Raw genomic sequence first — 19,580 nt, 5'->3', positions numbered from 1 at the left:
TTGTAATAGGATTCACTGTAAATTCCAGAATGTGGCAATTTCCAGGCCCCTCCCTCCTAAGCCAAGGGATCCATAGGTGGTTCCCCACCATGTAAGTTAAAGCATACCTTTTTCATCTTTAATGACTGGCTTTATATCTTTTTCTTCCTTAAAAGAACTAGAGACAAAAGTTAATATTAATCATGCAGGAAAAAAACAAAAGAGAACTAAATTAAAAATATAATGTGTGCTAAAACTGATACCTACCAGAAAATTAGTCTGAAATAAAATTTTAACAAGACATCTTTGCAAGCTTATATTGGATATTTGGCCCCCCAAAATACAATATCAGATTCTTAAGTCAATTCGATTTAACTGAAGAGAACACTTAGCAATTTAAGAACACAACCATAGTCGGTTGAGAAAAAGAAAGGAATCCAATCAGCCACTAAAAATACACAAAGAGAAATAAAACACTCTTTAGTGGTAAACTACAATTTCATCAGTCTGGCTGGCCAATTGTAGAAAAAACAGCTTATGTGTGTCATTAAACGACCAATGAAAAGGAGATAGCGTCTGGTCTAAAACTGAGAAAAAACAAACCTCATTTTCTGATCAGCGCCCTCACTGGCTGAGGACTCTTTAGGAGCCGGAGGGACTTCATTACAAGCTTCAAAAGCAAACTTCTTCACGTCTTCTTTGCTATCTCTGGGGTCTGGGCTTGAGGCTTCCTGGGGCGCTTCTGCGACCTCCTCGCTAGAGGCTTCTGTGCGCTCTGAGGCTTTACTACTCTGCTCAACTGGCTCCTCTAGCCCTACAGGCTCACAGTCCATCCTCTCGTCACCGCCTGTCTGCTCCACGGGCTCCCTTTTCACTACCGCTAACAGGGTGTCTGCCTCGCTCCACTGAGCTTGTGCTGTTGACTCGCTGGCCAAATCTAAATCACCCTCCTCCGGGTGGCCGCTGCCAAAAAGGTCCTCTTCCTCCGCAAGCTTTCTGTCTGGCCCCACGCTACTTGTATCCTGTGCAAATGGCTGCTCCAGCTCGGAACCTTCTTCTTTTACTGGCTCAGATTTACAAGTTTCCCCCAAAATGTCGAGTATTTTCTCATTTTCTACGGATTTAACAGGAATAGAATGGCACAAGGTTTAATTACCAGGGAAATAAAGCAATCACAAATGTGGAACTGGCACGGCTGCCACACTAACACGAAGAGAACTGCTAGCTACACAGAGATTGGAAAACCCGCGGGTACACACGTTACACTGGTTACACTACCTGCACTCCAACCGACTGCTAGAGTAAGCCGCTATGCTACATGAAACAGGCCCCCACCGATTTAAACACCTACAACCACTTGGCTGCTTCTCAACAGTCTTCTTCATGTTTTGTTCAAGTCTGGGTCTTCTGACTTATTTTTCCAATGTCCAAGGTGCTGAACCGAATGCAGTCATCATTCAATGACAGCTCAATTTCCAAATTTCTTTGAATTTCTTTTAACAGAACAGTCCAATAGGAACACCAGAAATTCTTCAGATGGCGAGAGATAACCGCAGTCCATAAGGGAAATAACATGCTGGAAATTTTCATGAAGAAACTCTGTTTCCTCTTCTGGAATCCAGTCACTTCTCAGGTTATAAGTTCCCTGACAATTGCTTTATCCTGCCTTAACTGTATTAATCAAATTGACTGCAGAGAAATATCACAAGATCTGTTTCATGTGTAGAAACACATGGAAGAATCACAAGGAGAAATTATGTAAATGCCACTCTATGTGGTTAGAGAGATGAAATCACTACATCTCACCACATACATCTGACCTCTAGAAACCAGAACAGCAGTTCCACAGATCTGGTGATATGAATGGGTTTCCAATCTCTGATCCTTGTACGATCTGGATTGTCCACCATTAAAATCACTTACAACACCATAATACAGCATAAAATATATAGACAGCTTGAAAAAAATGTAGTGAGAAAAACTTTCAAACCATAACTGTTGTGTTTTTCTTATCAGTACCTGGCTCCAAGAGTGGTTCTTCAATATCCTAATTAAAAAAGAAAAGAGAAAATAATGGTCAACATAATCTGATGAACAAGAATAGATCCAGAGACAAATGGCAAGGGGGAGGGGGGTTTAGAGAGCAACCAAAGGACTTGTATGCATGCATATTAGCATAACCAATGGACACAGACACTGGGGCGGTGGGGGCTTGCCCTGGGTGAGAATGGCTGGGGGCAGGGGTTCAAGCAGAGAAAAAGGAGACACAAGTAAAATTTTAGACAATAAATAAAAATAAATAAATAATAAAAAAGAAAAGAGAAAGAAATGCCATAAGACACTTAAAAATTGGGCAGATCCACTCAAAACAATGCATTCCATTATACAATCACTTTGCCATTTTCTCCCCAGCAAAAGCAGAAAGGCAGTGGTAACATTGAGCCTGTTCAGTTCTCCACTCAGAGTCTGACCATCCCAAACCAAGTTTTAAGCTGATCTAATACCTCTGCAGCTGGCAGACTCCCACAGTCAAGGCAGAAGTTACACAGATGGCCACTGCTTTATACATGAAACCAGACTTGAGAAAAAAATGTGTTTCTCCCAACATAAACTATTATTTATAACTGGAACCTTTTAAAACCTTTCCCTGACTTCCCACTGAAAACAAGAACACCTGCCAAATCCTTTCCCCACTCTGGCAGTCAGACCCACCTGCTTCTGCAGCCCCACTGCCTCTCTGCCCATACCCTGTGTACACCATTCCTACCATAAGCCATGTTCCCAAAGTCTTCTGTTCTTTCTTACTGGGCTAACTCCTGACCAATGTCAGACCTTAATTCAAACAGGACTTCCTCCAGGAAGCCCTTTAGGTTGGCCAACTACTTAAACTTCTCCTCCATTACATTCTTTGCTGGTTATTAACCCTGCCCCCACTAGACTGCAAATCCTGAAACTGATCGGTTGGGCTCTCAACCTCTTATCCTTAGCACCCAGCTCAATATCAATCCTCAATGAATCATTTGCACATACACCTACACATCGTTTCCAAATACGGAAAACTAACCACTCATGTAGAATTTCCAATCATGCAGAAACAGATGTTCACTTACCGAAGGTACTTTGAAGTCCAACGATGAAGCATCCAAAGTGCTCTCCAAGCCTTCCCCGTCTACCTGGAAGATAATGGAAGGTCACTTTGTGGGCTCAGAGCTGTGAATGCCTAGGTCTAGGCCTCACTATGTTCCAGGCAACCCATGTATCGATTTCCTTCAGATATCTACTGCCATCCACAAGTTAATGGTCAGATTATTCAGTTTATTATTTGCTTCCCTGTCCCCACACCTGCTCTAGCACTGGATAACAGCAACATCACTGACAGAGGCTTGCAAACAGTAGGTATTCTGTCAGCATTGCCCAAATGAATGAATGAATTCACTCCCAGGCAGTTTCCACATACTGATGGTCTACATATACCACTCATCCATAGAATTCCCAAAGCGAACTCAAAACCAGGTACTCCTCCAATTTCACTTGGTAGCAACACTTTTGAAATAACAGTAACAGGGAACTTTCTTCTAGAGTGCTGTATTTAACAAACACTTAACTTGACTATTTACTATATCAAAAAATAAAATAAAATAAAATAAAATAAAATAAAATAAACAAATTCCACTTATCTTAAAGATTACTAAATTTGAAGGTCTTTTACCTTTCTAAGTGAAATACAAAAATATCCCTTTCCAAATATTTCTTTTATCATTTTATGGGTTTGAACCTTATAACCTGGACACTTCATTAACCAAGAAGTTAGAAACCAAGGACATGCTCTGAAAATAATTAACATGATACAACAGGATCACGCCTAGAGAGGGAAAATCACTTGCTTAATATTATCCTAGGTTGAGGAGTGATGTTCGGAGTTTGTGGCTTTTGTCCTTGAAGGTTTAAAGTTTAGTCCTTCGAGGGCAGTTGTTTTAGTTTAAAGCTGTAATGCCTTAAGTAAACAACACAGCCAAACTAGAATGGCTGGGCACGCCAAGATGGTAAGATTCAAATGACCATTATTTCTAGGATGGCCACCACAAAGAGCTCTATGCCAAAATACTGGGAGAACTTGGGAAGGGGACACTGGTAACAGAATTAAAGCCCTACCCTACACACCAGGACATTAATAGTGATTCCCTTTAACGGAAGGGGTTTTTCTGGGATGACAAATATTTTTTTCACTGTATTTCACCTCTTTTAATATGACCAACTATTTTTTCTGTTTGTTTAATATATCTTTATTGATTTCAGAGAGGCAGAGAAAGGCAAAGAGAGATAGAAACATCAATGATGAGAGAGAATCATTGACTGGCTGCCTCCTGCATAGCCCCCACTGGGGATAAAGCCCGCAACCCAGGCATGTGCCCTTGGCTGGAATCGAACCTGGGACCCTTCAGTCCTCAGGCTGATGCTCTATCCACTGAGCCAAACCAGTGAGGGTAACCAACTATTCTTTTTGTTGTTGTTGTTAATCCTGAGAATATTTTCCAATTGATTTTTAGAGAGTGGGAAGTAGGAGGAGGAGAGACACACAATGATTGTTTTCCTCCTGCTCGCACCCCGACCAGGGCCAGGGATTGAGCCTGCAATCGAGGTACGTGCCCTTAACTGGAATTGGACCCGGGACCCTTCGGTCCCAGGGCTGCTCTATCCACTGAGCCAAACCAGCTAGGGCTATTACTATTTTTTGTTGTTAATCCTCACCTAAGGATATTTTCCCACTGATTTTTAGAGAGTGGAAAGGAGGAGGTGGGAGGGGAGGGGAAGAGAAAGAGAGAGAGAAACATCAATGTGAGAGAGACATAACGGTTGCCTGCCTCCCTCATGCACCCCTACTGGAGCCAGGGATTGAGCCTGCAACCAAGATTCATGCCCCCGACTGGAAATGAACCCAGGACTCTTCAGTCAGTGGGCTGATGCTCCAACCACTGAACCAAACTGGCCAGGGGATGACTATGTCTATTCTTATGCATAGAGTAAACTTTCTAAAACATCTATAAGATTATCTGGATGATGAAGTTATACACTGTTTTTGTTTTATCTTTCTAGTTTTTTACCTACTTTTTTAAAAGGAAAATACTTTTATTAACTCTGCAACCTTTTATGGCTTATGCTTAGAAAGTGTCTCTCATCCAATTAGAAATAGTCTCCAATACTACAGAAACATTAACGGAGAAGTTATTCATTAATTAATATCTGACCTATGTTGAGTTTAAATGGACAGAATTTACCACCAAGGTTCAGTTCCTAAATTAAATGTTTATGGTGACTGATTTCGCTGCTTGCTATTTAATCAACCAACCCTTAGCATGATCTTGCTCATATAAACAGCACATAAGCACTGGGAGCCTTGAGCCTCCTGCCACATTCCACGTGTCTTAGTGTTACCTACAGCATGTTCTGTGAGCTGAGCTGGAAGCTCACTCAGCTGTGCAGCCACATACTCTTTGCTATCACAAAGGGAATCGAGGATGCTGTCTGTGCCATCATCCCCAAAGTCTGGGGCACTGCTGTTCTCGACTTCAGCTTCTTCTAACACACTAACATCCATCATGTCAATATTCTGCAAGCTCTCCAAACTTGCTTCCACATCCTCCTATAAAGAGGAATGAGAGGTATCAATGACCAGGTAGACCAGGACTCAGCGCTCCTGCTGCTGTCTCCACTGTCATGCCACATACCTGCCCATCTCTGGAATCCTCTTCTAGGCCATTATCTTCTGTGCCTTCTTCCTCTATCTTCTGTCCTAATTACAGAACAATTGTTCAATCAGATAACACTCAGGTCTAGCCCTATAATTAGTATAGCAGAATGATAGATTTCAATCTTAGAACATGTTACAAGGAAACTAGAAGACGTGCCTGTTTTGTTTTCTGGGTTTTTAAAAAGTATTCTACTAATTAAAAAAATTTTTTTTATTGATTTCAGAGAGGAGGGGAGAGGAAGAGATAGAAACAAAAATGATGAGAGAGAATCACTGATCGGCTGCTTCCTGCACAACCCACACTGGAGGTCGAGCCCACAATCCAGGCATGTGTTCTGACCGGGAATTGAACCATGACCTCCTGATTCATAGGTAGACACTCAACCACAGAGCCAGTCATGCGAAGTGCCTGTTTTAATGTGTGCAATTTTGTCTCCATCGGGATATGAATATCTAGGATCTCTGTAATACTATCAAACAAAAGCATTTGATTTTTAACAAAATACCTAAGTGCTTCAAAAAATTTCAAAACCACTCCAAAGTAAAACAAACATCCCAAAAGAAGAGCAAAGGATAACAGGCATTTTACAACAAATATAATTTTTAAAATGTAATATCCATCTAGTAATTAAAGAAATGCAACTTCAAATAACATTCTGGATTATAAACTTGCTGGCTTTCCCTACATTCCACCATTTCAAGCAGGCTGCCTGCCTTTCATCAGTCTTCAGCTCTGGAACTTTTATCTGGGGGGCAAAGGCTACCATAAAATCCGAGTCTTATGAATACAAAAGAACTATTTACAGTTAATGCTAGGTATTCCCAAGAGGTTAGGCAGTGGTTCTCAACCTTCCCAATGCCACAACCCTTTAATACAGTTGCTCATGTTGTGGTGACCCCCAATTTCATTGTTACAAATTGAACATAATTAAAGCATAGTGATTAATCACAAAAACAATATGTAATTATATATGTGTTTTCCAATGGTCTTAGGCGACTCCTGTGAAAGGGTCGTTCGACCCCCAAAGGGGTCGCGACCCACAGGTTGAGAACCGCTGGGTTAGAGGGAAAGGTGAGGCCTGAAAAATGTACATACTCCCCTTAGGACATGCACTAGAATGTCTGATAAGGGATTCAAAACATATTTATTCTTTCTAGAAAGTGTACATAGCCTAAACACCTGAAAGGAAAAGAAATTATAGCACATTTTGTTCATACGTGGATACCAGCATGCAAGTCGACGGGGAGAGTGGGGTGTAACCTGGCAATATCTGGAGACATTTTGGAGGGCATCAGACCTGAAGTGTGTATGCTACTGGCATCTATTTAGTGGAAGTGAGTGACCAGGGATGCTGCTCACCATACCACATTGCAAGGACAGCGTCCTAAACAAAGAATTATTTACTCTAAATAGTTAACAGTGCTAAGGTTGTGAAACCCTGTGGTACACCATACAATGTTTTGTAACTTAAATAAGCTCTCAAGAATATTTAATATGGTAAAATTCCCATAAAGTTAAAAAAAAGAGGCCCTGGCCAGGTAGCTCAGTTGGTTAGAGCAGTGGTCGGCAAACTGCAGCTCGCGAGCCACATGCGGCTCTTCGGCCCCTTGAGTGTGGCTCTTCCACAAAATACCGACTTCTGCGCACTGGCCACGAAGTTTCAATCGCACTGTACATATGCGCCCGCAGGTGGTATTTTGTGGAAGAGCCACACTCAAGGGGCCAAAGAGCTGCATGTAGCTCGCAAGCCGCAGTTTGCTGACCACTGGGTTAGAGCATCATCCCAATATGCCAAGGTTGTGGATTTGACCCCTGGTCAGGGCACTTAAAACAATCAAACAATGAATGCATGAATAATGGAACAAAAATCAATGTCTCTCTCTCTCTCTTACTTCCTCTTCTCTCTCTCTCTCTAAAGTAAATCAATAAAATTAAAAAAGTAAAAAAAGAAACAAAACCATGTAGATCTCCTTTTAAAAAGCACATGTATGTTTGTATACATGCAAGTGTGAAGATGCATACAGATGGAGATGACTGAAGCAACCAACAATGGTTAAAATATGGAGTGGTATAATTAGAGATAATTTTATTTTTATATACATACTTTTTACATCTTTCAAATTATTGAAAAATATTATTTTCATAATTTTTAAATAAAAAAATTAAACATAAGAAACCTGTCTTTTTTTTAATCCTCACCTGAAGATACGTTTTTATTAATTTTCGAGAGAGAGAGGAAGGGGGAGAGAAGAAGGGAGGGAGGGAGAAAAACAGTGATCTGTTGCCAACCGTAGGCACCTAACGGGGGATCAAACTTGCAACCTAGGTATTTGCCCTGACTGGGAATCAAACCCCCAACCTTATGATGTATGGCAGTGATTCTCAACCTTCCTAATGCCGCGACCCTTTAATACAGTTCCTCATGTTGTGACCCAACCATAAAATTATTTTCGTTGCTACTTCATAACTGTAATTTTGCTACTGTTATGAATCGTATGTAAATATCTGATATGCAGGATGTATTTTCATTGTTACAAATTGCACATAATTAAAGCATGGTGATTTAATCACAAAAACAATATCCTATCTAATAATAGACAAACATGGCAATTGACCATACCTTCGCTACGCCTCCCATTGGCTAATAAGCACAATATGCAAATTAACCAACAAAGATGGCGGCTAATTTGCATACTGCAGGCAGGGTGGGACAGCACCATCCCGCCCGCCCTGCCACCATCCGGGCCTGCTATCTGCGACCCAGGGCAGCAGGCGTCCCGTGTGTGACCTGACCCAGGCTGGCCCGCTTAGCCGCTGTGCGACCCGACCTGGGGCGGCCGGGCGGGGCAGCAGCAATATGCTGGCCTGCCCAGGTGCCCCGTGTGTGACCCGGCCCGGGGCAGCTGGGTGGGGCAGCGAAGTCTTGAAGGCGGCTCCGCCCGGAGCGAAGGCCTGGGTCCCGGGTACCAGAGGAAAACTGGTGCCAGCAGCCAGGGGAAGGGAAAGCCTATTGTACTAATCTTTTCGTGCAACAGGCCTCTAGTGTAATTATATATGTTTTCCGATGGTCTTAAGCGACCCCTGTGAAAGTGTCGTTCGACCCCCAGATTGAGAACCGCTGGTGTATGGGATGATGCTCCCACCAACTGAGGCCCTAGCCAGGGCAGAAACTGACTAAAGATTCAAACTAAAATGTTTACACCTTAAGTATTTCATTTATCATTATCATCAGTAACCACTCAAGAAATGTAGTTTTATATGTCAGATACCATACTCTCCACATCTTATTATTTAATACTTCCCACAATGCTAGCAGGTTTATTATCTGCATTTGACACATAAGAATTTGGTTCAGTTCCAAAGCTGGGACTCAAAAACTCAGCTGTACCACTTCCCATTATATCTAAGCCCAGCATACCCTTTGAAATACACTGTCTAAAAATGTTTGGCAGTTGCAACCAATTTCTAGGCCTCTAAATAGTAGCCTGCAATACACACACAGGATGTAAACAAGAAAAATGCACACCCTAAAGCTTCACCAAAAAGTGCCCTAAATAAGAGTGGGAATGACAAGTACTGAGCAGATAGGCTGTACCCCAATCTCAAGGGCCTGACTAAAAGCTGAAACGGGGATTGTGGGGGACAACAGGACAGAAACTAGAAAATCAAATTTTAGTTTCTCACATAAAACCTAATTCCAAAATTTAATCTTTCAAAACACATCCAGACATCTTCCACAATTTTAGCTACTCTTTACTTTTAAAAGGCAACAGTCACTCTTGGCTTCCCAGAATTAGTCCCACTCTTGCACAGACTCTGGAAAACAACTGGTTAATTCTTCCTGATCACTTTTATGTAATCTTGAGGACCTAATTTCAACTAGGACACCTTGATGATGAAATACTTCAAATCACTAACCAAGAACCCAAACACCTCCAAAGGATATGCTAGCTCAACAACCTATAGGTGCTATCCTCTGTCCCTGGACTCAGACCACCTACCTGTTCCTTCTCTGGGCGTTGGTTCTGAAAACGAGGACGGGACCATTGCTAGAGCTACCCTATATAATAAAAGGCTAATATGCAAATTACCCCTTGGGAGTTCGGCCACTCGCTATGACGTGCATGGACCACCAGGGGGCGGCACAGAATGAAGGGAAGGCCCTGATCAGCCCTGATCGCCAGCCATGCCTAGGGACCCTACCCATACAGGAATTTCATGCACTGGGCCTCTAGTGTTGGTATAAGCATTCTCTCTATACGAATGAACTATTACCAAAGCTTTCCAGGCAAAATGCTAATTCCATGTAGTTTTGATTTGACATAAGCTTTAATCCAGACATTCAGATAGGTTTTTAAAACACCTAGCTAAGGTTCAGTTTGTCTAATGATGTATAAAGATCCCCATTAGGAGACAAGAACATTTGGATTCATAAACCTTAAACCTCAACAGTTTTAAATGAGCATCTACATTAAAAACTTTTAAACTAACACGTTGTTTCATAGCTATCGTAAAACAGGCTTTCAGACCATAGTTGTTGCCTGGCTGGTATGACTCAGTGAGACCTATGAACCAAGAGGTCATGGTCCAATTCCCAGTCACGGTCACGCCACTTGCCTGGGTTTAGGGCTTGATCCCCAGTAGGGGGCATGCAGGAAGCAGCCGATTAATGATTCTCTCTCATCATTGATGTTTCTTTCTCTCTCTCCCTTCCTTCCTCTCTGAAATCAATGAAAATATATTTTTTAAAAAAAAGACAGAGGTAATTGTATGTTTCCTGCTATAGACCAGTCTCTCATAGTCTGTATTCATTTGGTCAGTCCGTGTTAATAGTGAAGTATGGATCAATACAATAGCAAAAAAAAAATCAATGTTTTTAAATTAAACATAATGCAGCTCTTTATGAAACCTAACTAAAAATTTTAACCTTTCAAAACACTTATACCATACAAGTTTTAAAAGTTAGATACGTTACAGAAAAGTTTTCCTGCCAGGAAAATCTGCTTAAAAAGTAAACTGAAATTGTTGAAAATGCTACAAATTAATTTCTTTTGACTTTCTAAACTGTCCTCTACTACCTGAATTATATTGTCCTTATCACTGTAAAACCTAATAATGAGGACATTTGGTTAATTCCTCTTGATCACTTTAATCCAATAAGTAATTCCTCCCTACAATAAGGGGAGTAAGGTTTCAAAGTTTTCTGAAATTAAGTCCTTCCAAAAAGTAACAGGTATTATCCATCAAGGAATTAATGTTGGGGCATGCCGTAAATATACCTTGAAAACATAATGCTCAGTGAAAAAAGGCAGGCAGAAAAGGCCACAGACTGTATGATTCTATTTATATGAAATGTCTAGAATAGGCAAATCTACAGAGACAAAGTCAATTAGTGCCACGGGCTGAGGGCTGGGAAAATGGGGAGTGACTGCTAGTGGGCACGGAGGTCACGAAAATACCTAGAATTAGACACTGGTGATGACTGCACAGTCTTGTGAATGAGCACTGTATTGTACACTTCAGGTGAATTCTATAGAATTTGAATTATATCTTAATTTTTTAAAAATCACACTAGTAAAAATAGGCTGGATACAAATACTCTGACAATCTATTTTGGACCATAGAGAAGCTGAGTTCTATTTGGTCTTGGGTTGTTGTCATTTTCGTTGATTTAAGTCCTATTTTTTAAAACCAGGAAGGAAGCCAAGCAGGTGCTCAAACCAGTCAGGACAGCTTTTAGAGTGTCTTACTCTAGTTCTTTTTTAACACCAATGGCAAGAACTGAGATGTGTTTAGCATGTATTTTAATTTTACTTGGTGTCCTCCTCCAGCACCCTGACAGTCACTTGTTAGCTGGTGAAGAGCAGGCCTAATTAGGAGATGGAGAACAAGGACAGCTGAAGACATTCTCCTCCTGGCCGGGAGGGCAGAAACAGTAATAAAAACCAGGTCTCTAAGTAAGTGGGCTCTCAAACACTCGGACCTCTAGCAGCAGGAAGTACAGGTGGATACCTTTAACACATCTCTTTGCCGTCTTCCTGTTCGTGGCTTCCAATGTGATGCCAATTTCATCAGGATTCTGCCCTTCTTCTTTAACTGCCTGTCAGGAAGAGATGGATTTTACATTGTCAAGAGCTGCAGGGCACACATTATTGCTTTTAAATAACAACTTCTAACTCTTCCTTGCAAAGAGCAAGTCTGGTTCTGCTATCTGGGCTTCAAGACCACAAGACACAGGATGAACCCAACACAACTTGGTTCTCTCTGCACCAGCGCCACCCGACACCACCCCCTCCCCGCACCCAAAAAAAGGGGTGTGTGGAAGGGTGTTCAGAATCAGGGTCAATGGCCAGTTCCAAACTGGCCTCTAACCTCGAAACTGCCCAACCTTCTAGTTTAAGTTAATATAACAAATAATAACAAGAGGGTTGCACTTGGTCTCCATGGGCAATGGGCTCTGGCCGGTGGTCCACCAAGCCATCTTTGGCCTGGGGGAGCGCGGGGAGGGAGGACAGACAGATCGGGTTGGGGAAGGTACCTCGGTGCTTCCCTCCTGCCTGGCACAAGGCTGGGGCTCACAGTAAACTCACAGGTCCCCCCGTCCCTTAAGAAGCTTGTTCTGGTTGGAGACACGACAACCCCCCATTCTCAAGTTTGTGTTATGTGTGGTGTTGAGGGGAATAAACAGAGGATGACAGGAGAAAGTGGGGGCGGGGGAGCTGCGCGTTACTGAAAGTGACATCTCAAACAGATCCAAAGGACAGGGGGTCGGCCAGGACACCCGCGAGAAGAGCAGTCTGGCGTCGGGTATGGTAAGTGCCAAGGCGCTGGGCCAGGTACAAACACGGCTCCCTTTCCTGCAAGATCTCAAAGGTCCTTCAGTCATCTGTTCTCCAGGGAGGGAAACCGAGGCTCAGAGACACAGGCACTTGTACAAGGTCACAGCGCCCAAACTAAAACTCGGGCCTGGGAGGAGTCAGGGGCCAGCCTAGCGTCTGAGGCAGGCAGGCTGCCAGCGCACTTGAGGCGATGACCTGGTAGGAAACAAGGCACAGAGAGGGACGATCACGGGCCAAGGTCACACAGCCAGGCCCCCTAGTCCCGGACAGCTCAGCCCGGGGGGTCCGCCAAGAGGGGGGCGGGCCGAAGACGCCCGGGTCCAGAGGTCGCGGTGACAGGTCCACTCGGGGACGCACCCCGACCTCCTGCGCCACCCCCGTGCCCCGAGCCCCCTCACCTTCTTGAGTCGCTCCATCAGGACGCTCTTGTTGCCGCCCGTGTCCAGGTTTCGCTTCTTCAGCTCCGCCCGCAGGTCGATCACCCGCAGTTCGCTGAGCCGCCGCGTCCCCGCCTCCGAGGCGCCCGGACCAACCGCGGCCGTGCCAGAACCCGAGTCGCCAGAGCCTGCCAGGGTCTCCGCCATCCCGAGTTCCCGGTCTCCGGCACCTACTCCCCACACCGACAGCGGCTGTAGCGGCTCTGAGCACAAAATGGCGCCGCCTAAGGAAAACGCAATCACTTCCTCCCGCCCCGCTTTCCGGCTGTGCAGGCGTTCTTCGCAGCCACGGGCTAGTGCGCCGACCAACCGCGCGTTCCCAGCCACTATGCGCAGGCGCCGTATAGACAACACGCATGCGTCCCGGCCTTTCGCAGCGGAGGCTGGAGAGACGCAACGCGCCTGCGCACATCCCCCAAGGCGCTCACCACGCATTTGCAGACGCTACCGAGTACCGGGCCTGCGCCAGGTGCGCCTGCGCAGAAGCGAGGCGAGCCGGGGCGCTGGAACAGTTCTCTGGCAGGCGGCGCCATTTTGTGCTAGGAGCTGAGAGAACCCCGGCCCGGTTCTGTGTGAAGTGGGTGGCAGAGCCCGGGTCCCTGGAATGGCGGAGACTCTCTCAGGCCTAGGCGATTCGGGTGCGGCGGGCGCTGCGGCTCTGAGCTCCGCCTCGTCTGAGACCGGGACGCGGCGCCTCAGCGACCTGCGAGTGATTGATCTGCGGGCGGAGCTGAAGAAACGGAACCTGGACTCGAGCGGCAACAAGAGCGTTCTGATGGAGAGGCTCAGAAAGGTAGAGCCGGGGCCCTCGAGGTGGACAAGAGTGGGGTCGTGGGACTCCCGCAGCCGCAACAGATTTCCTCTGGTCCCGGGGCCCGCCTCCGGCCCCATTTGCGGCCTGGCGCTCCTTGCTTCTCCCGGCTCCTCCTAGGCCCCGGCGGGGGCTGCGAGCCCAGCCAGGCCCAGGTGCAAACCCTAGCGCCGCAATGGGGCGAGGAGGAGAAAATGTGACGCGACCGGGGAAGCCGCGGTAGCCGCGCAGCTCTAGATGGCGGGTGACATCGACCGAGGGCCTGTTTTCCGCAGCAGCCACTTCGTGGAGGGCTTTCCTCTCGTCGTCTCTTCCCAGCTTCCCCAAAGTGGACGGGGCGCCCTGAAATCCTCACTTCCTGTGGGAGTCGGGGGGCCCGGCCAAGGTCACACGGTCGGGGAGAGGAGGCGACGGGATTGGAACCCAGGCCGGCTGAGCCCCTGTGCCCTCGCTGGCCGCGGGAGTCTTTTCGACAAAGATGGGTGTTGATTGTCCCTTTAGGGCCAACAAGCCTTGAATGGGAGGTTAATTTATAAAGCGAGCATGTCAAGGAGACATTTAAAGGGGAAAAAAAAAACAATCTGGGGTTTGCCATCCCTAGCTCGGGGGTATGACACGGAAGGGAAAGTGTTGTTTGCAAGAGTGACCAGAAATGTAAAAGGCAGACTCGGGGGACACCGAGATGGCTCACCCCGAAAGGCAGGCAGGGTGTGCGCCTGGGCTTAGGGCTCTGTCGGGTCTCGGGGGCTGGATCTTTCGCATGGAAGACGTTTGATCCTCTCTGAGCCTGCTGCTGCTTGTGTAAAAAGAGGGAAAACATCGTGCTTTTGTTTCGGGGACTAAGTGAGGTGGCCTGAGAGGCCTTGGCATGTTGCCTGCACATGTAAACACCGGGGATCTGATCGTTGTCACAAGTCATTTTTCCTCTGTCATTTCCAAAATGGGGGCTGTATTCCCTACCTTACGGGGTACTGAAGGGTAGGTGTGAAAAACGCGGAGTTAAGTCAATGTTTGCATCCCTTACGTTTTTCTTATTCGCTTCATTTTTTTTTTTAACCTTTTCCCCACCTAGGTCTTGTGTTTTGTTTTTTTATTTCAGAGAGGGAGGGAGAGAGAAGTAGAAACATCAATGATGAAAGGGAATCATTGATAGCTGCTCCTGCGCGCCCCCTACCGGGGATGGAGCCCGCAGCCCCGCCCGGCATTGAACCGGTGACCTGGTTCATAGGTTAACGTCAACCACTGAGCGCCCCGGCCAGGCTCCTCGTGTCTTGAGACCCTCTCAGCCTTCACCCCTGTCTCCATTCCCTGCAGATAGTGTGGTTTGTGACTCCTTCCACCCTGGCTCCCAAACAACTGAGGATTGGGGTTTTATTTTGATTGCTATTGAGAGGAAGTAGGTATTTTTTCCTATTTTCCCAGATAAGGAAGTTCAAGCTCAAGAGTGGTGAGGTGATATGCCCAGAGCCGGTTGGGGCCTTTCTAACTAGAGCTTATATTCTTTCATTATGGATACTAACCTCCTTAACTTTTATTCACTATGAACACTAAATTCCTTTATTCAGGGCAGGCCGTTCTTCATTAACCAAGATGTTTACCTGGAGAAAATGCAACGAGGGTGTGGGGGGTGGCACTTGGGAAGATGTAGTCCATGTTCTTAGCCACCAGAGCCTCCTGGCAACCAAACTGAGTTGGGTGGTTTTTTTTACTTTTTTCCTCCCAGACAGTCTGCAAGCCTGCAGAGCTAAGATGGGATTGAACCCTCCTGTCAGGCTGGTGGCTGAGACTGGTATGACTTCAGGAATCTTCCATCACTGTCACCTTTGAGGGGACAAATCCATCCCACCTTTTCCCTCCTTTCGGTTTCTCAGACACGTAGGCACTACATAAATACCGTGAGCCTATGAACTCATCTACTACATGCCCAAGCAAGTCTGGAATTATTGCTGATCTTCTCTTTCTCTTCTACTTCTGTCATCCAGTTTGTATCCCTTCCTTGGTTTATTTTTCCTGGAAGGGCAAAAGAGGAAAAGATGGAGGGAACACACAACAAAGTTAATTTGCCAAGGCCTATAAGGATGACTCAGAGCCCTCAGTCCCCGTAGAGATGACCCTGTAAACACTGCACCCCAATGAGACAGTGAGGGTGAAGTGTACACCTCCTACTAGAGCAGCTCTTCTAGTCTCTTAGTGGTCCAGCATTGTCTGTCCCTAGCTAAGAGAGTTAGGGGCTTTCTGGTTGTCTGTTCCTTGATCCCAGGGCAGCACTTTGATTTTTTTCTAGATCTGGCTTCAGAGAGCCGGGAGAGATTGTCTTTGCTCCTGATACAGATTAGGTAGGTGCAGGACCCCTCAAGTCCCATTCTAAATTCAGGTAGCAAGCTGGAAACGCCTGAGAATCTGAAACGGTATACAAATAAAATGCAGTATTTGAATTGGATTTATATGAAAATTATGCTCACTGAATAGTACAGTAAAAACAGAAAGGGTTATTAGTAAATCCTGAACCTGAAGCCCAGTTTTCAGGGATGTCATCATTGACATGTTCAGTACTGATTTGCTGAGTGTGGGTGGAGCTGTTGAAGTGAATGACAAGTTCCTGGGGTAGGAGGCTGGGCTTGCCAAGAGCTTCTGTAATTCTGTATCCTTTGAGGTGAGTCCCTTAGTGGCTGAGAGCAAGACCTTTGGAGTCAGTCATAGATGAGGTACTACATGTCATGTCTTGTTCCGTGCCACACACAGTAGGATCTCAGCCAGTGAATTGTATTCTATACAGACAGTGTCGAGTGCAGGCGTGGCATGGAGAGGGGTCCCTGAGGTCAGATAGCACATTGCTGGGTGAAGTCATAGGAAAGTGGAGGGGGTGCCTTTTCGTTTTTTTTCGTTCCATTGAGCCCAGGAATAGGGATAACCCAGAATGTGGTGGTAATGTTAAAAATAAAGCAAATGTTTGTTCAGTGCTTGCTTTACATGGGTGATAGAGTTCTCACACAGCTTTTAAAGGTAAGTACTGTATTTTTATGTAACCCCATGTTATGGAGTAGGAAACAGATTAAGTAAATCTCCTTAAGACCACACAGCTTAGAACTGTTAGAGTCTAACTCCAGAGCCCTTGCTTCAGTGTGTAGAGCAAGAGAAAGAATGGAAACGGTGGAGGTGATGCACTTCCAAATCATTGGCCCCGAGCTTCTGTGAAAGTCAAGTCTTTGTTGACTTTCATGGTGAAATTTTTTTCCCCATTTACCTTTCCTTTAGGCAATTGAAGATGAAGGGGGTAATCCTGATGAAATTGAAATTACCTCTGAAGGAAACAAGAAGACATCAAAAAGATCTAGCAAAGGTATCAAGGAATTTATGATCACTCCTAATGTTGAGCTTTCTTCAAAACTACTTCCTTTGCTAATATGCCTCATTTACTTGGTTGTGTTTGGGACATAATCATTGTATTTTGTTTCTATGATACTTGGGAATTCAGAGGGTAGAAGGGGCATTTACACCTTTACTCATTTTCCTCTAGATTTCTCAGCAGCCTTTGCTTATCCAGGCCCTTCACCTTCCTTAAAAAAGAGTATTTAGGACGGTTTGAGTCTACTATTGCTGTGACTTGTGGAAACTAACTTCCCTTTTAAATGCTTCCTGGCCAAAACAGAGTGGTCACTTTTATAGACATTACTTTAAAAAACTACCTGCTGTATAAAAACCACTTTCCACATAGCACTAATGACACTCATGATCTGACCCAGACCTCTCTTTCCCACTTTATCCCCCACTACCTTCCTCCCCTTTAATCAGGCTGCAAAAAATGTGATTGATTCTCTTGGCCTTCTGTTTTTCTGTCCACTCTTCTTCCCTATCTGTCTGTATTCATGTCCTAGTTCATCAAGCAACAACTTCTGAAACTACCAATAGCAACTCATGACTCCTTAGGTCCTCTACACTGCCAGGACCTTATATCTTGCTTATGTCATTCTGCAACGTGGCATAACCAGATTGTTGAGGACAGGGGCTTTATCTTCCTTGTTTTTCTTTCCCCTCAGTAATTACTCAGTAATTTATTAACATTGAACTACTGTTTTAAGAAAGAATCTGTTAAATTGGGCATTTGGACTGTTGTGAATGGTTCCTTGGGTGATTGGAGGCTTTTTGCTCAGGCTTCAAATCAAATTAAATATTTATACTACTTGGCCAGGGATGAAGAAAGAACTGGGTTTGAAATGTCCAAGAAGCAGGCACCACTGTCAGCCACACTGTGGTGTAAGCTGTGGGAGAGCTGCAGTTGTGACCTCACCTTGGAATGAAGTCACTTCTGTGGTCCATGATACATTGTGTATTTTTGCCTTTGCCCAAGTAAATGTCTTTGCCAAGGGAAAGTGTACTGGAAAATCAACAGAAAAAGACAGTCATAGTGGGAGCTTTTGAATCTTCTTTTTGCTTTCCTTTTCCATTAAAAAAAAAATTGTACTACCTTAGCCGGTTTGGGTCAGTGGATAGAGCATCAGTCCGTGGATTGAAGCATATTAGGCTTTTATTATATAGGACTAGAAGCCCGGGGCACAAAAATTTGTGCACTCCGGTGGGGAGGGGGTCCCTCAGCCCGGCCTGTGCCCTCTTGCAGTCTGGGACCCCTCAGGAGATAACGACCTGCTGGCTTAGGCCTGCTCCCGGGTGGCAGAGGGCAGGCCCAATCCCTAGGTGCAGCCCCTGGTCGGGCTCAGAGCAGGGCCGATTGGGGAGTTGGGGCGCCGCCCCCTGTCATGCACAGAGCAAGGCGGATTGGGAGGTTACAATGCCACCCTCAGTCACGCTCAGGGTAGGGCCGATTGGGGGGTTGTGGCGCCACCCCCCGTCACGCACAGAGCAGGGCCCAACAGGGGGTTGGGGTGCTCCCCCGTGTCACGCACAGGGCAGGGCCCATTAGGGGGTTGGGGCGCCGCCACTGTCACACTCAGGGCAGGGCCGATGGGGAGGTTATGGCTCTACCCCATCACACACAGAGCAGGGCCCGTGGGGGGGGGGGGGGGTTGGGGCGCCACCCTCTATCACCTACAGAGCACGGCAGATAGGGAGGTTGTGGCCCCACCCCCTGTCACACACAGAGCCGCAGGGCGATCAGGGGTTTGGGCACTGCCCCCTGTCACACTGATCCTGGTGCCGGGAGGTTTCGTGGCTCCGCTGATCCCAGTGCTGGGAGACATATTACCCTTTTACTATATAGAATAGAGGCCTGGTGCACGGGTGGGGGCTGGCTGGTTTGCCCTGAAGGGTGTCCTGGATCAGGGTGGAGGTCCCCACTGGGGTGCCTGGCCAGCCTGGGTGAGGGGATGATGGCTGTTTGCAGCTGGTCACACACCCTTCAGGGTGGGGGTCCCCACTGGGGTGCCTGGCCAGTCTGGGTGAGGGGCTGAGGGCTGTTTTCAGGCTGGGACTGAAGCTCCCAACTGCTCCTTTTTTTCTTTTTCTTTTTTTATTCTGGGCCAGCTTTAGCTCTGAGGCTCCAGCTCTTAGGCCTCGCTCCTGAAAGCAGGTATCTGGTTTGTTTCGGTTCTACAATTGAAACTCTGTATCAACTCCAGGTCTGAGATCCCTGCTAGCTGAAAGCTGGTTTCTGGGGTTTTGTTAAGCTTCTATTTTTTGTAACTATGTTTCAAACTGCCAGCTCAGAGGCCTGCAGCGGCAGGCGGGGAACGTTGGAGTCCTCCGTCACTGAAGCAAGCAAGCCTCATGTTAGTTTCAAGCAGCCATCTTGGCTGACAGTTAATTTGCA

The 19,580-nt window shown here is 45.8% G+C and overlaps 2 protein-coding genes across 19 annotated transcripts in view; one reads left to right on the top strand and one right to left on the bottom strand.

The window, feature by feature from the left end:
- Positions 1-13,294, bottom strand: part of SAFB2 (scaffold attachment factor B2) — a 41,379-nt gene extending 28,085 nt beyond the window's left edge. For 4 of the 10 annotated variants that reach the window (XR_009452985.1, XM_059697023.1, XM_059697029.1 and 1 more), the window contains exons 1-8: positions 12,967-13,288; positions 11,742-11,829; positions 5,706-5,770; positions 5,417-5,620; positions 3,090-3,152; positions 1,999-2,026; positions 583-1,093; positions 108-157 (exon numbers count right to left, since the gene is read on the bottom strand). Coding sequence is in view for 9 of the 10 variants with exons in the window: in XM_059697023.1 (XP_059553006.1) it covers positions 108-157; positions 583-1,093; positions 1,999-2,026; positions 3,090-3,152; positions 5,417-5,620; positions 5,706-5,770; positions 11,742-11,829; positions 12,967-13,152 (1,195 nt within the window). In the remaining variant the exon portion in view is untranslated. Of the gene's footprint in view, positions 1-107; positions 158-582; positions 1,094-1,998; positions 2,027-3,089; positions 3,153-5,416; positions 5,621-5,705; positions 5,771-11,741; positions 11,830-12,966 lie in introns of all 10 variants that reach the window. The other 6 variants (XM_059697028.1, XM_059697026.1, XM_059697027.1 and 3 more) reach the window with 5 other exon arrangements.
- A 175-nt stretch (positions 13,295-13,469) lies between these two features.
- SAFB (scaffold attachment factor B) overlaps positions 13,470-19,580 on the top strand; it is a 35,863-nt gene continuing 29,752 nt past the window's right edge. For 2 of the 9 annotated variants that reach the window (XM_059697014.1, XM_059697013.1), the window contains exons 1-2: positions 13,471-13,798; positions 17,072-17,156. In XM_059697014.1, the coding sequence (XP_059552997.1) occupies positions 13,610-13,798; positions 17,072-17,156 (274 nt within the window). In that variant the 5' untranslated portion in view covers positions 13,471-13,609. Of the gene's footprint in view, positions 13,799-15,539; positions 15,712-17,071; positions 17,157-19,580 lie in introns of all 9 variants that reach the window. The other 7 variants (XM_059697021.1, XM_059697019.1, XM_059697018.1 and 4 more) reach the window with 6 other exon arrangements.

Source organism: Myotis daubentonii, chromosome 5 (genome assembly GCF_963259705.1).
Source record: "Myotis daubentonii chromosome 5, mMyoDau2.1, whole genome shotgun sequence".
Classification (NCBI taxonomy): Eukaryota; Metazoa; Chordata; class Mammalia; order Chiroptera; family Vespertilionidae; genus Myotis; species Myotis daubentonii.
Note: the sequence above shows the minus strand (reverse complement) of the source record. Positions and strands in the feature narration are given on the sequence as shown.